This window comes from Onychomys torridus, chromosome 1 (genome assembly GCF_903995425.1).
Source record: "Onychomys torridus chromosome 1, mOncTor1.1, whole genome shotgun sequence".
Lineage (NCBI taxonomy): Eukaryota > Metazoa > Chordata > Mammalia > Rodentia > Cricetidae > Onychomys > Onychomys torridus.
Window position 1 is genome coordinate 86,247,364 of NC_050443.1, and position 12,458 is coordinate 86,259,821.

Below are 12,458 nucleotides of genomic sequence, written 5' to 3' on the forward strand. Positions count from 1 at the left end.
TGGCCCTCAGCAGCAGCCTGGCTCTGATGTCAGCAAGGCCCCAGGTAGCAGCAGAGGCCACTCAGATGAGCATGGCATAGCTGCAGCATGGCTCTTGGACACTAACATGGCCTCAGGTGGCAGGCCAGACCCCAGGCATCTGCATAGCCTTTGGTGGTAATAGAAGTATTGGGCATTAACACAGAACCTGGCTGCAGTAGGGCCATGGACCCAGACATGACCCTCAGCTGCAGCATGGGCCCTGAAGTTATCATGGTACGGGGAGGCAGTGCAAGCTACTCAGATCGATAAGGCCCCTGCAGTGGCACAGCTCTTGGACACCAACATGGCCATAGGTGGCAGCCCAGACTCCAGGCAACTATGTGGTCTTTGGTGGGAACATGGGCCACAGATGTTAGCACAGGGAGTAGGAGCACAGGCCCAGGTATGTCCCTTAGCAGCAGAGTGACAAGGAATTCCTCATAGAGAGTGTGTTATTTGAGTCAAAATCTGAGAGGAATCTGTTGGTGTGGAAAGTGGATAGGAAATGGAACTTCATCTTGATAATTTTAAGAAATAATGTGTGTGTATTGGAAAGACATTACTGTACTGTTAAGCAAGCATTTAATTATATATAATTAACTATAATTATGGAAACAATATCCAACCATGACTACACTTCAATTTCAGGCAGTGTAAAAAGTGTTCCCTCTTAGTCAGTGCATAGCACAGCCATCCTATATTACCTGAACACCAACTGTGTGATTATTTCTATAACACCTTGAAGGAGGATCATGCAGATTTAATGGGGGTATAAGTTACTACAGCCAATCTGGAAAGAGGTATGGAGGTTTCTCAAATAAAACAAATAGAATTACTATAAGATTTACCAATTCCACTCTTGAGTATATATTCCCACAAAATTGAAGTTGCTATTTTGAAGATATATCTGTGTTTCCACATTCATTTCAATGATACTTCTAATAACCATGATGGTAGAACAATCTAAGTGTCCACCAGGTAAAACAATCTAAGACAACAGAAGACTGTGTGAAAACTTTCAGAAGTCCCATTCATACTCTTGTAAATCTTATAATTTACTTCTCTTTACACATGAATAGTAATCCATTGTGTTCACCTGCCACATTATCTTCTATTGTCTCCCTGGTGGACAGTTAGGTTGGCTATTATGAATAATGCTAAAATTAACATGGGAACACAGATCTCTCTTTAAAATAACAACTTCAGCACAATGTCAGCTTGTGATACCACAACTCCAACATGCCATCATAATTTGACTGTGCCATCACACCACTCTACTATGGCATTGCTCTAATGGGATACCACAATGGCATATTTTGCCTTCATAGCTTTTTTTCTTCAAGAAGATTGATTTTATTGTTATTTATGTGTATGTTTCTATGCCCATTTACATGTCTGCTGGTGCATACAGAAGCCAGAAGACAGATCTGCTATCCCAGATCTGGAGTTACAGGTAGTTGTGAGATGCACAACATTGCTGCTAGGAGCAGAACTACAGTCCTTTGCAAGAGTTGTAGGCAAGCTTAGCTGCCAAACCATCTCTCTAGTCCCATCTTCACAATTCTGCATGTGATACCATGAGATATGTGATGACAATAGAATCTTGCCTTACAACATCACACAGCTCCACTGTGACATCACAATGTTATATTGTGATATTAAAATGATCATTTGTGTGTGTGTGTGTGTGTGTGTGTGTGTGTGTAGCTGAGGATTGAACCCAGGGCCTTGCACTTGCTAGGCAAGCACTCTACCACTGAGCTAAATCCCCAACCCCAAAATGACCAATTTTACATAACAACTATCAATAGTGGTATATTGTGGCCTCGTAAGTTCATTGTGAAATGAAATGCTCCACTCTGGCATCACGATGTTCCACTGTGCCATTGTAATGCTCCATGAGACACCACAATCCTTTACTGTGCTGTGACAATGTCCTATTTTCCTATCAGTGTTGTGCTGCTGCAAAGATACACTGTGGTTTTACACCCCCACCCCATTTCATTGTTATACCACCCTAGGATAATGCTGTATGAGATACTACAACTTTCATTGTGCTATGAAAATATTCTATTTTTATGTAACAAATCTCAATTATGACATCTCTGTGGTGCACTATGGCTTCTCATGCACATTTTGACATCTTGCTTCATAAGTGGCTAAGAAACAGCTAAAAACAATTCAACATCATTAGCAACATCAGGGAAATGCAGATTTAATCCACTTTGGAAGTCCATCTTATCCTGGTCTACTGGGTTACTATCTAGAAGAGAAATGAAAACAAATACTGGCTAGAATATGGAGAAAGGGGAACCATTATTCACTGTTTGTGGAGGGCAACTGGTGTTGCCATACAGAAATCAGTAAAAGCTAAAATCAGAATTGCCATACTACCTAACTACAGCAACTCCTAGCATATACCCCAAGGACTCTGTATTCTATGACAGAGATGCATACACATCTATGTTTATTGCTATTTTCTTCACTATACATAGAAAATAGAATAGGCTCAGATATCCATCAATAGATGAATGGGTAAGAAGATGTGATACACACACAGAATGGAATTTTACAGGGTGAAATGTGATTAAAATACATTTCTATAAAAAGAATATAAGTTAAAAGTAGTAAAAGGAAAATAAAAGAAGTTGGAAAATACATTGAGTTAGATAAACCAGAATAAAACATAAAGAATATGTTTTTTTCTGCTTTGACACCAAAAACACAAATAACAAATCAAATATAAACATTAAACTAAAAATCTTTTACACATCAAAGAAAACAACAGAGAAAAAGGAAAGGCGGTGTAAAGATTTTTAGAAAATATTTGGTAATTGATATATGATTACATTTAACATCTGAATAGGTAAGGAAATAACGGAATTCAGTAGCAAGAAAAGAAATAATTTGATATGAAATCTGCAGAGAACTGAATAGACATTTCTCTATGGAAGACATAAAAGTGGCAATGAGAATTCAGAAATTGTTAATCAGTGTCCATAGTCATGAGGAACAGTGAAGCCAATCACAAGCTTTTGTCAAAGCCTACAGTGGAATTCCTAAGGGGAAGGGGCTGTGAACACTCTGAGGCTCTCTGGGATTCATTATCATCTGCCTCCCCCTGCCTCACTGCCTGGAAACTCTTCTTCGCTCCCAGGAGCTGCAGCACTCAGTGAGAACATGCTCTTGTTTTCCACTTTCTCACACTTTCTTCTCCTGTCCAAATAGCCTTTGGAAATGGGATCTGGAATTTGATCAATGGTGCTGTTTTGTAGTTCTTTTATAAGTGTGAAAGTAGACATTGATTTTGACACACCACAACAGTGACAAACGACAAGTGTTGGTGAGGGGGGCCAGGGAAAACAAAGCCCCTGTGCACTGTTGCTATACACATAATAGGCACTGTCATTATGTGAATGGTATGGAAGATTTAAAAAGCAAAAGTAGAACATTCAAGTGTCCTAGAAATGTGACATGGCAATTCCTTTTATGGGTATACATCCAAATGAAATTAAGTTAGCCACCCATGAGGTTATCTCATTTACCACATCAATTTTATTCAAGACAGTTAAGATATAGAAGCAACTTAAGTAACTGTCAGTAATGAATGTATAAAGAAATTAGAGCATAAACACACACGCACACACACACACACACACACACACACACACACACACACACACAAACTAGCTTATTCAGTCTCAATAGAATTTTTTTCACCTGCAGCAATACGGATATAACTTGAGTTGTTTGTGCTTCTGAAAATAATCCATATGCAGAAAGAAAAACATTTCAGAATCTCAGTTACATGTGAAAGTTTTTAAAGTTCAAACTCACAGAAAGATCCCACTGTTGGTCATCAGGCAGGAGATGTAGACAATGGGATACACAGGCCAAAGAAGACAAAGCTGTTAAAATGAATGTTTGGCCACCTATTAAAAGATAGTCAATCATATTTTATTGTATGTTATAAATTTGCTTGGAGAGTAGGTTGCAAATATTTCTGACACACAAAAAGAAGTAAGATGATGGATGTGTTAATTTCTGTGACTTGATATTTTTTAGGTGAAGAGAAAAGCACACTTCAGGCAGAGTTACTTCACATGAAGCAGTCTGGAGGCAGTGAAGAATGTCAGCATATTTAAGACTTCAAAGAAAAAAGATTTAATCTTAGAGTTTGTGTGTATTGTTATAATAACACATCCCAAAGAATAACAGATGTCTCTAAGAAAATATTTTCCTTCCTATCTGTCTCTTCACAGCACCTTTAATCTCATTATTCCTGAGACTGTAGATGAGAGGATTCAGCATTGGGATCACCACCATGTAGAACACAGACACCACCTTGTTTTGATCTGTGGAGTAGCTGGACTTGGGCATCACATAAATAAATGTGATGGTCCCATAGAATAGAGTGACTGCAGTGAGGTGGGAGGTGCATGTGGAGAAGGCCTTGTGGCGGCCCTCAGTGGAGCGCATCTTCAGGATGGTGATGAGGATGTAGGTGTAGGAGAGAGCTATGACAAACACTGTGATCACAATGATGGAGCCAGCTGTGAATGAGGGAACAACTGCAGAGACACTGACATCAGAACAGGACAGTTCTACTAATGGAGCAAAATCACAGAAAAAGTGATTGACTCCATTGGATCCACAGAAGACTAGTGAATAGAAACATGCACTAAAAGACCAAGTGTTTAGAAACCCACCTATGTAAGCAACTAGAAGCAACTGGACACAGACTTGTGTGGACATTTTGGTTGAATAAAGCAGTGGGTTGCAGATTGCCATGAAGCGATCATAAGCCATGGCAGCCAGAATGAAGCACTCAGACGATCCAAAGAAGACAACTGAACCAAGCTGGATGGCACATCCAAAGTAGGAGATAGTATTTCTCTCCACCAGGAAGTTGACAAGCATATTGGGTGTGACAGAAGATGAGTAGCCTATGTCAGCAGAAGCCAAGTGGCTGAGAAAAAAGTACATGGGGTGATGGAGCTGGGAAGAGACTCTGATAAGGAGGATGGTGCTGAGGTTCCCACACACAGTCACCAGGTAGATGCACAGGATGATGATGAAGAGGACGACTCTAAGGACTGGGTCATCTGTTAAGCCCAATAAAATGAACTCTGTCACTGCAGTGTGGTTCCCATCCTCCAGGAAAGCCATGAGACAGTGTAGCTGCTGCCAGATCAAGGCTGTGATGGAGACATTACTGGAAATGATTTATAAATATATCATTCTCATTAGTTCATAGATGGAAGTTTTATAAACAAATACATTATTAAAACTGAAAGTTAGAATTTTGTTTTATTTTGTACTAAGAATTGTGTCCCAATGTTTATGTGTTTATGTGTAATGAATCTCTATAGTTTAAAAACTTTAGCTGAAACAATGGGAATCATGCTTCAAGTGCTGTGGTTTTTCATAAATATGCTTTTAATGCAAGGTTTAAAAAATGAAGCTTTTGAGCATATTTAATTGTCTTGGTATAGCAAAAAATGTGTGTGTCTAGGATGGGACACTGGAGCTAACATTTATGTCATGCTTACTAGATGATGGGCACAGAATTACCGTTTTATATGTAAGTCTGTTCAAATATCCATGATATTATTTAAGTACTTTTGTTATTACCAACTTATTGATGAGGAAACTAAATTGGAAAATGTCCAGTAACTTACCTAAGATTGTCTATGTAGTAATGAAATCAGAATATGAATCTCCAGGGTGAATTTAGTTTATTCTTTTTTGTTGTAACTATTCCTCAAGTGAAATTAATTAGTAATTACAATGGAATTGGATAGGTTAGATTTTCAGTTCCGATGGCCAATATATAAAAAGGGTCCCTAGTTATTTATATAGTTTTCCAATGTTTGTCAAGACGTTTAAGAAAAATCAGTAAAATTGTACAATCTTATTGAAAGGACAATGAAGAAACAGAAAGAAAATTGAAATTAAGTGTTTTTATAAAGTTACCATTCTCTAAATAATAACAATTAAGTTATTATTTTATTTGCCCATTTGAAATATCAATCTAATCATTATGAGAAATTACAGGAATATTTAGAACAGTATTGTTGATGTTTATCTGCATAAAATCTTTTCCTAACATAACAATATTCTCTAATTGCAGCATGTTGACTTAAAATAATATGAGTTTCAGCATAGTGTGCTAGTGAATACATTTTGGTACTAGACAATTAAAAAGTGGACGAAGGTTCATGTAGCTAGGGTCCAGGTTGACTCACCTCCAGAGATATTTGCCTTTATATCTTAGTCATTATCCAAAGTGTCTAGTGTTTACAATGTTAGGGGGATTCAATAATACACAAAGTAAGTCTTTCCAGAAGATATTTTGGTATGGGACTGTCAAATCATTTCAAAGACTAATTTTTTAACATTATGTTTGAGTGCTAAGTTTAGATGTGGTTAAACCTGTGTAGAATTCTGGAAGTATAGTTGTATAAATGAGGACTATTGGTAAACTGAATTATGCCTATTTAGCTACAATAATTTAATTTAATTCTAGTTAATTTCAAGAAAAGCTTAATTTAACTCAGTCAAAGATGCTGATTGCTTGGTTATGTCTACTCTATTTCTAAATGACAGCTTGTGGACACAATTTTGAAGAGTACATATACATCTTGTCAAACAACAAAGCAAAATCTATAAACCAGATTTATTCACAAAAGCCTAAATCTTACCTTATAAAAATGAGAATCAGTTCAGATTGCAGACAGAAACCTGAAGTTATGATTATACGTGTCTTAGCTGTCTTTTATTGTTATTTTCATTAGATGATCTCTCTGATGAGTTTAGAGAGTCAAATGTGACTTGGAACACACCAGGGATTATTATCACATTCTCTAGTGACGATTGAGTAGTTTGTTTTGCACAAATACAAATAATTTTCAAGGATCCCATCAATTCTCATTCTTATTTTTGTGTAAGTACAAGTGCATTTTCGTTTGTCAATTATAAGAAATATAATAAATTATCTGGCACACTAATAGTTTTATGTGTGCATTAGTATTTCAGATTAATGAGTACTCAGCTGCATATACAAGAGGATCACATTGGCTTTCTTTCATTTGCTGTTTTTAACTTTTAAAAATAATTATTTTTATTAATTTTTTTGAGAATTTTATATATTTTGATCATATTTATCCAACTCCTCCCATATCAACACCTTCCTCCTTTTTTATTTTATTAAGAAATTTTCTATTCTTTTTACATACCAACCACATATCCCCCCCATTCCCCCCATCCCCAGCCTTACCCCCAATGCATCCCCCATTCCCACCTCATCCAAGTCAAGGTCTCCCATGGGGAGTCAGCAGAGCCTGGTACATTCAGATGTGGCAGGTCCAAGCTCCTCCCCCTGCACCAAGGCTACACAAAGCAACACCCTCCTCCTATACACCCATTAAAATAAATTCTACAAGCCAATTTATGTTTCCCATAAAATCATGCTTGTGTGGGAATCTATCTGTGTATAGGATCACAGTCTTAAAGAAAATTGGCTCTCCTCTCAGCAGCTAAGGATTTCCATTAGACTTCAGCAAGAAGTAGGAATCTTCCCTGTCCATGCTGGGATTTTGTCTGGCTTGAGCTTGCACAGGTCACTGTGGATTTACAGGTACAGTACAGAATCTGAACTACTACTGTCACCAGGATTTAAATGCCCAGGAATGACTTGAAGTTCCAACATTGCTTCTGTTTTCCCCACTCCAGCATTTAGGCCCAGATTTTTAAAACTGACCACACCTATCATCATTGGCCATTACTTAGAAGCTGACTGACTGCTTAGGTACTTGCCAGGGACAAGTCCACTTGATCTTGGTCCTTAAATTCCTTTAAACTGTATACACTTCACTCCATTTCTTCATTGTAATCACTGTCTTAATTGATTTTCCTATGTTTTGATGCCTTTGTACAAGACAGTTAATTAATAAATCACTTTAAGTTTACTCATTTTATTTCCACCAACTAATTCCATGTAGTTGAATGTCTCATATAAGGAACACTAACAATGGTCCCACAACCTATCGACTACACATTTTGTTTCTCTTTGCATAATTGTTAATGTATCTTATTTTACATTTTATATATCATAGTCACCTAGAAATCAATCCATTTCTTTTTTATTTTCCAGTTAAATGGAATGTAAGCTTTGTTGTTGTTGTTGTTGTTTTGTTTTGTTTTCCGAGACAGGGTTGTCTGTGTAGCTTTTGTGCTTTTCCTGGATCTCACTCTGTAGAGCAGGCTGTTCTTGAACTCACAGAGATCCACCTGTCTCTGCCTCCTGAATTCTGGGATTAAAGGGAATGTAAGTTTTTAAGGTTCTTCCTTCTAGTTTCTGAATTTCATTGCTATCCATTATAATGTCTCTTTTCATTTCTAATTTTATTAAGTTGCATTTTCTCACCCTATTTTGGTAACTTTGATAAAAATCTGTCTATCTTGTTTATCCTTTTGAAGAACTCTTTGTTTCATTAGTTCTTTTTATTGCTTTCTAATTTCCATTTCATTAATTCCTTGCTTGATCTCTATTATCTTTCTATATACTAATTTTGGTTTGGCTTGTTCTTGTTTTCCAAGGCTTTACTATGCACCATCAAATTATTTGAGATAATGTTGTTATTTTTTTCCTATTTTATAAAGTAGAAATTGAAGAAATATTCCCAAATTCTTTTTATGGAGCCAATATTATCCTGATACACAACTCAAGTAAAGACCTAACAAAAAGAGAAAATTATGGGCCAGTATCTCTGATGAACAGACACAAAAATTCTCAAAAAATAAAAAACAACAACCCACTTGCAAATCAAACTCAAGAACATATTAAAAAGATTATCCACCTTGATCAAGTCAACTTTATCATTGACATGTAGGGATGTTTCAACATATATAAATCAATAAATGTAACCTTTTGCATAAATAAGATAAAGGATACAAATCACACATTAGATGTAGGATAAGCCTTTGATAAACTCCAACTTCTTTTCCCATTTTGTAGACTTCCGTTTTGTCTTATTGACTGTGTGTGTCCTTTGCTTTACAAAATCTCAGTTTCAGAGGTCCCGTTTATTAATTGTTGCTCTCAGTGTCTGTGCTACTGGTGTTATATTTAGGAAGTGGTCTCCTGTTCCAATGTGTTCAAGAATATTTCCTACTTTCTCTTCTATCAAGTTTAGTGTAACTGGATTTATGTTGAGGTCTTTGATCCACTTGGACTTGGAGGAAGGAGGTTGGATCTGTGGGTGGTATGCAGAGAACAGAGAATTTCTTAATAAAGAAAAATGGAAAAAATAAAATAAAATAAAATGTAAAAACAAACAAACAAAACCCCTCCGACTTCTTTTCATAATAAAAGTACCAGAGTGTTGTTCAAATCTTAGATGGTCTTATAATTTAAAAACCCAGAGCCAGATATCAGGGTGAAAGCTGAAAGATGAGAGAAGCAGACACTAGTTATTACTAGTGAGAGTGAGTTCCTGTTTTTCTCTTATATACCTTTCTCTGTCCAGGCCTCATTTCCTGGGATTAAAGGTATGTGTGCTTCTCAGTACCGGGCCACCACTGCCTGGCTCTATTTCCAGTGTGACCTTGAACTCACAGAGGTCCAGACAGATCTGCTGTGGATAACACTCTGTGTAAATAAAATGCTGATTGGCCAGTAGCCAGTCAGGAAGTATAGGCGGGATAAGCAGAGAAGAGAATTTGGGGAACAGGAAGTTGAAGGGAGAGAGCTGCCAGCCGCCGCCAGGACAAGTGAGATGTAAGGTACAGGTAAGCCACGAGCCATGTGGCAAGTTATAGATGAATAGAAATTGGTTAATTTAAGATAAAAGAAGTAGATAACAAGAAGCTTGCCATGGCTATACAGTTCATAAGTAATAAAAGCTTCTGAGTGATTATTTTATATGTGGGTTGTGGGCAGGAGCTTGGTGGCACCTGGAGAGAAGCTCTCCAACTACACTGATTTCTGCCTCCCAAGTGATAGGATTAAGGGTGTATGCCACCACTGCCTGGCCTCTGTCTAATCTAGTGGCTGGCTCTATCCTCTGATCCTCAGGCAAGCTTTATTAGGGTACACAATATATCACCACATTTCCCCTTTTTATCTAAAATAATAAAAGAAGGTTATAACTAATATAAGAAAAACTATATACAATAAGTACAAGTATAAACAATATATAGTCAAGAATTACATTAACAATGTCTAGTCTGTTAACATTTGACAAATTCAGAGAAAATACTCCATTATCTATCCTATTTTTGTGAGTCCAAAGTGTTGTACCTAATTCACATTTATCCTAACTTGTATTACCAACCAAAAATATCTTTTGATATCTTTCAAATTTATAGACTTTACATCTCTTTAGTGAGTTTCTTTTCTGAATTTTAACAAGGAAAACCATAACTATAGCTATCTAATCTTCAACTCCATCAGAAACCTGAGAAGGAAATACTATTACCTAAGTAAGAGGGAAGTGCAAACAAGGGTCTTGCAAAAAATGTGAGAAATGACAGAAACAACTGGCTGCCTAGACAGTTACCCAAGATTTCTATGCAATGTTGGGACACCCATCTTCAGCCTACAGGCCTAGCATATCGATGCACTCCTCTGTGAAGCAGGATTTTCTAAAGGGCCTTTCTACCGTGTCTTGGCATGGTTCAGCAGTCCTTTCTTTTGTGTCCTGCTTGTCCATTTTGCACAGCTTCTGTCAGCAGCTGAGGTAAGAGCACTTTCTTGCCCAGTGGCTAACTTGCCACAATGAAAGTAACCTCTGTATGGAGTTTCTTCAATGCCCATCATCTTCTCTGAAGTATATTGTTGCTTCCAGGAGCAGACATGTCCCATAGTCATAAAAAAGAATCTATGTTATTAAAACATCTTAAATACCATATTCTGTAGATCTCTGAAGTGTTTGAAGATGACCTATATATCTAAAATATATCTCTGTTTGACCTTGAAAACATACCTAATATGACTACAAGTTCAATTGTAATAGGTGACTAAATACTAACTTGCATTTTTATATCTTAATTAGTTGGTAATAATAACTTTCAAGGAGTATTAATTTGCATTACATTATTAAATGAACTGTATAGGTATAATACCTCGAACAAGATTAGAAATATATGGACAGTATTTTCTAACAAAATCAATCTCAAATTTATGTCAATGTAAATAATTTGTATTCAATAAACAAAAATTCAATCTAATGTAAAATATTTAAAACTAGTAGTTGCCTTTTAAAAGTAGATTCAGTAATCTACTTTTTAATCTTATCCTGTCCATGTCCTCCCTTTCCTATTTTCAGAGTAGATTCAATAATCTACCTTTTGTCTTATCGTATCTATATCCTTGTTTTTTTTTCTTTTCAGAGTAGATTCAGTAATCTACCTTTTATCTTATATCCATATCCTCTTTTTTCTTTTTCTTTTCTTTTTTTTAAAAACAAGAACCCTGAATCCAATCCCCTTTGTTTAGCTTTTTTCCTGACCATTACCAACTAACAACTTGTAACCAACCATCCTAAACAATTATCCATAACCCATTGAATAACCAGAAACCACCCACCTCACCTACATGAGCATCATGTTCTTAAAATTACTTCCTACTGTCTTGGGGTGAAGGCATCTTTAGGAAATTCTGAAAAGATAATTTGTGGGTTAATTTTCAAGTCCTGGGAGAGTTAGCTCTATCATTTGTCCAGTCTCTGCATAATGGGAAAGTGCAGGGCTTGTCTCAAGTCCTTGCTTGAGTAGTCTCTGAATCTGGCTTAACCATCTCAAAATTGTTCTCATCAGTTTGTAGTCCAAAGCCAATCTTTGGATGGTATTTGTCAGCTTAGTGTTATTATCATTGTCCTGATGGAATCATCATAGTGGGGTCCCATCATCTTTTTTGAGAGTTCTAAATTGCTGATGTTTCACTGCAGAAAATCTTTTTCATTGGACATTTTTTGGATGATTTGTGCTTTTTCTTCAGATGTCTCATTTGTCTAGTGTTCTTCAGATTCTTTAGCCTTCATTCTCCTGAACGACAAAAACAAAACCGTTCCCCAACCCTAATTTTTGGGGGTTTCCTTTTGGCAAGTTGTATCTGACCAAATGAAAAACATTTAATTTAAATTGAATAGTCCTGCTGGTTGATGAACTATCACCTCTTCTAACTAAGAGGTTTGTCTTGTTCATATTGAACATTTGTTAATTTTGATGGTATCCATAGCTTGTCTTCTCTTGTAGAAACAAAAACAAAACCTCGCACCCAACATAATACATATCCTGGTTTCTATTCTGAGCTCAGCACATCTTTAAAATAAATAGGCTGATTTGATTCTGTAATTTTTTCTGTTATCCAGTGTATCCCTGTAGCTGTTGTTCCTTTCTCATTAACATTGAGAAAATTCAAAGTTAATAAAGCA

At 36.5% G+C, this 12,458-nt stretch overlaps 1 protein-coding gene across 1 annotated transcript; it reads right to left on the reverse strand.

The window, feature by feature from the left end:
- Positions 1–4,245: 4,245 nt before the first annotated feature.
- On the reverse strand, positions 4,246–5,190 carry LOC118595627 (olfactory receptor 478). Its single transcript, XM_036206348.1, has one exon. The coding sequence runs from the start codon at positions 5,188–5,190 to the stop codon at positions 4,246–4,248; it is 945 nt and encodes a 314-aa protein (XP_036062241.1).
- Between the last annotated feature and the right edge of the window lie 7,268 nt (positions 5,191–12,458).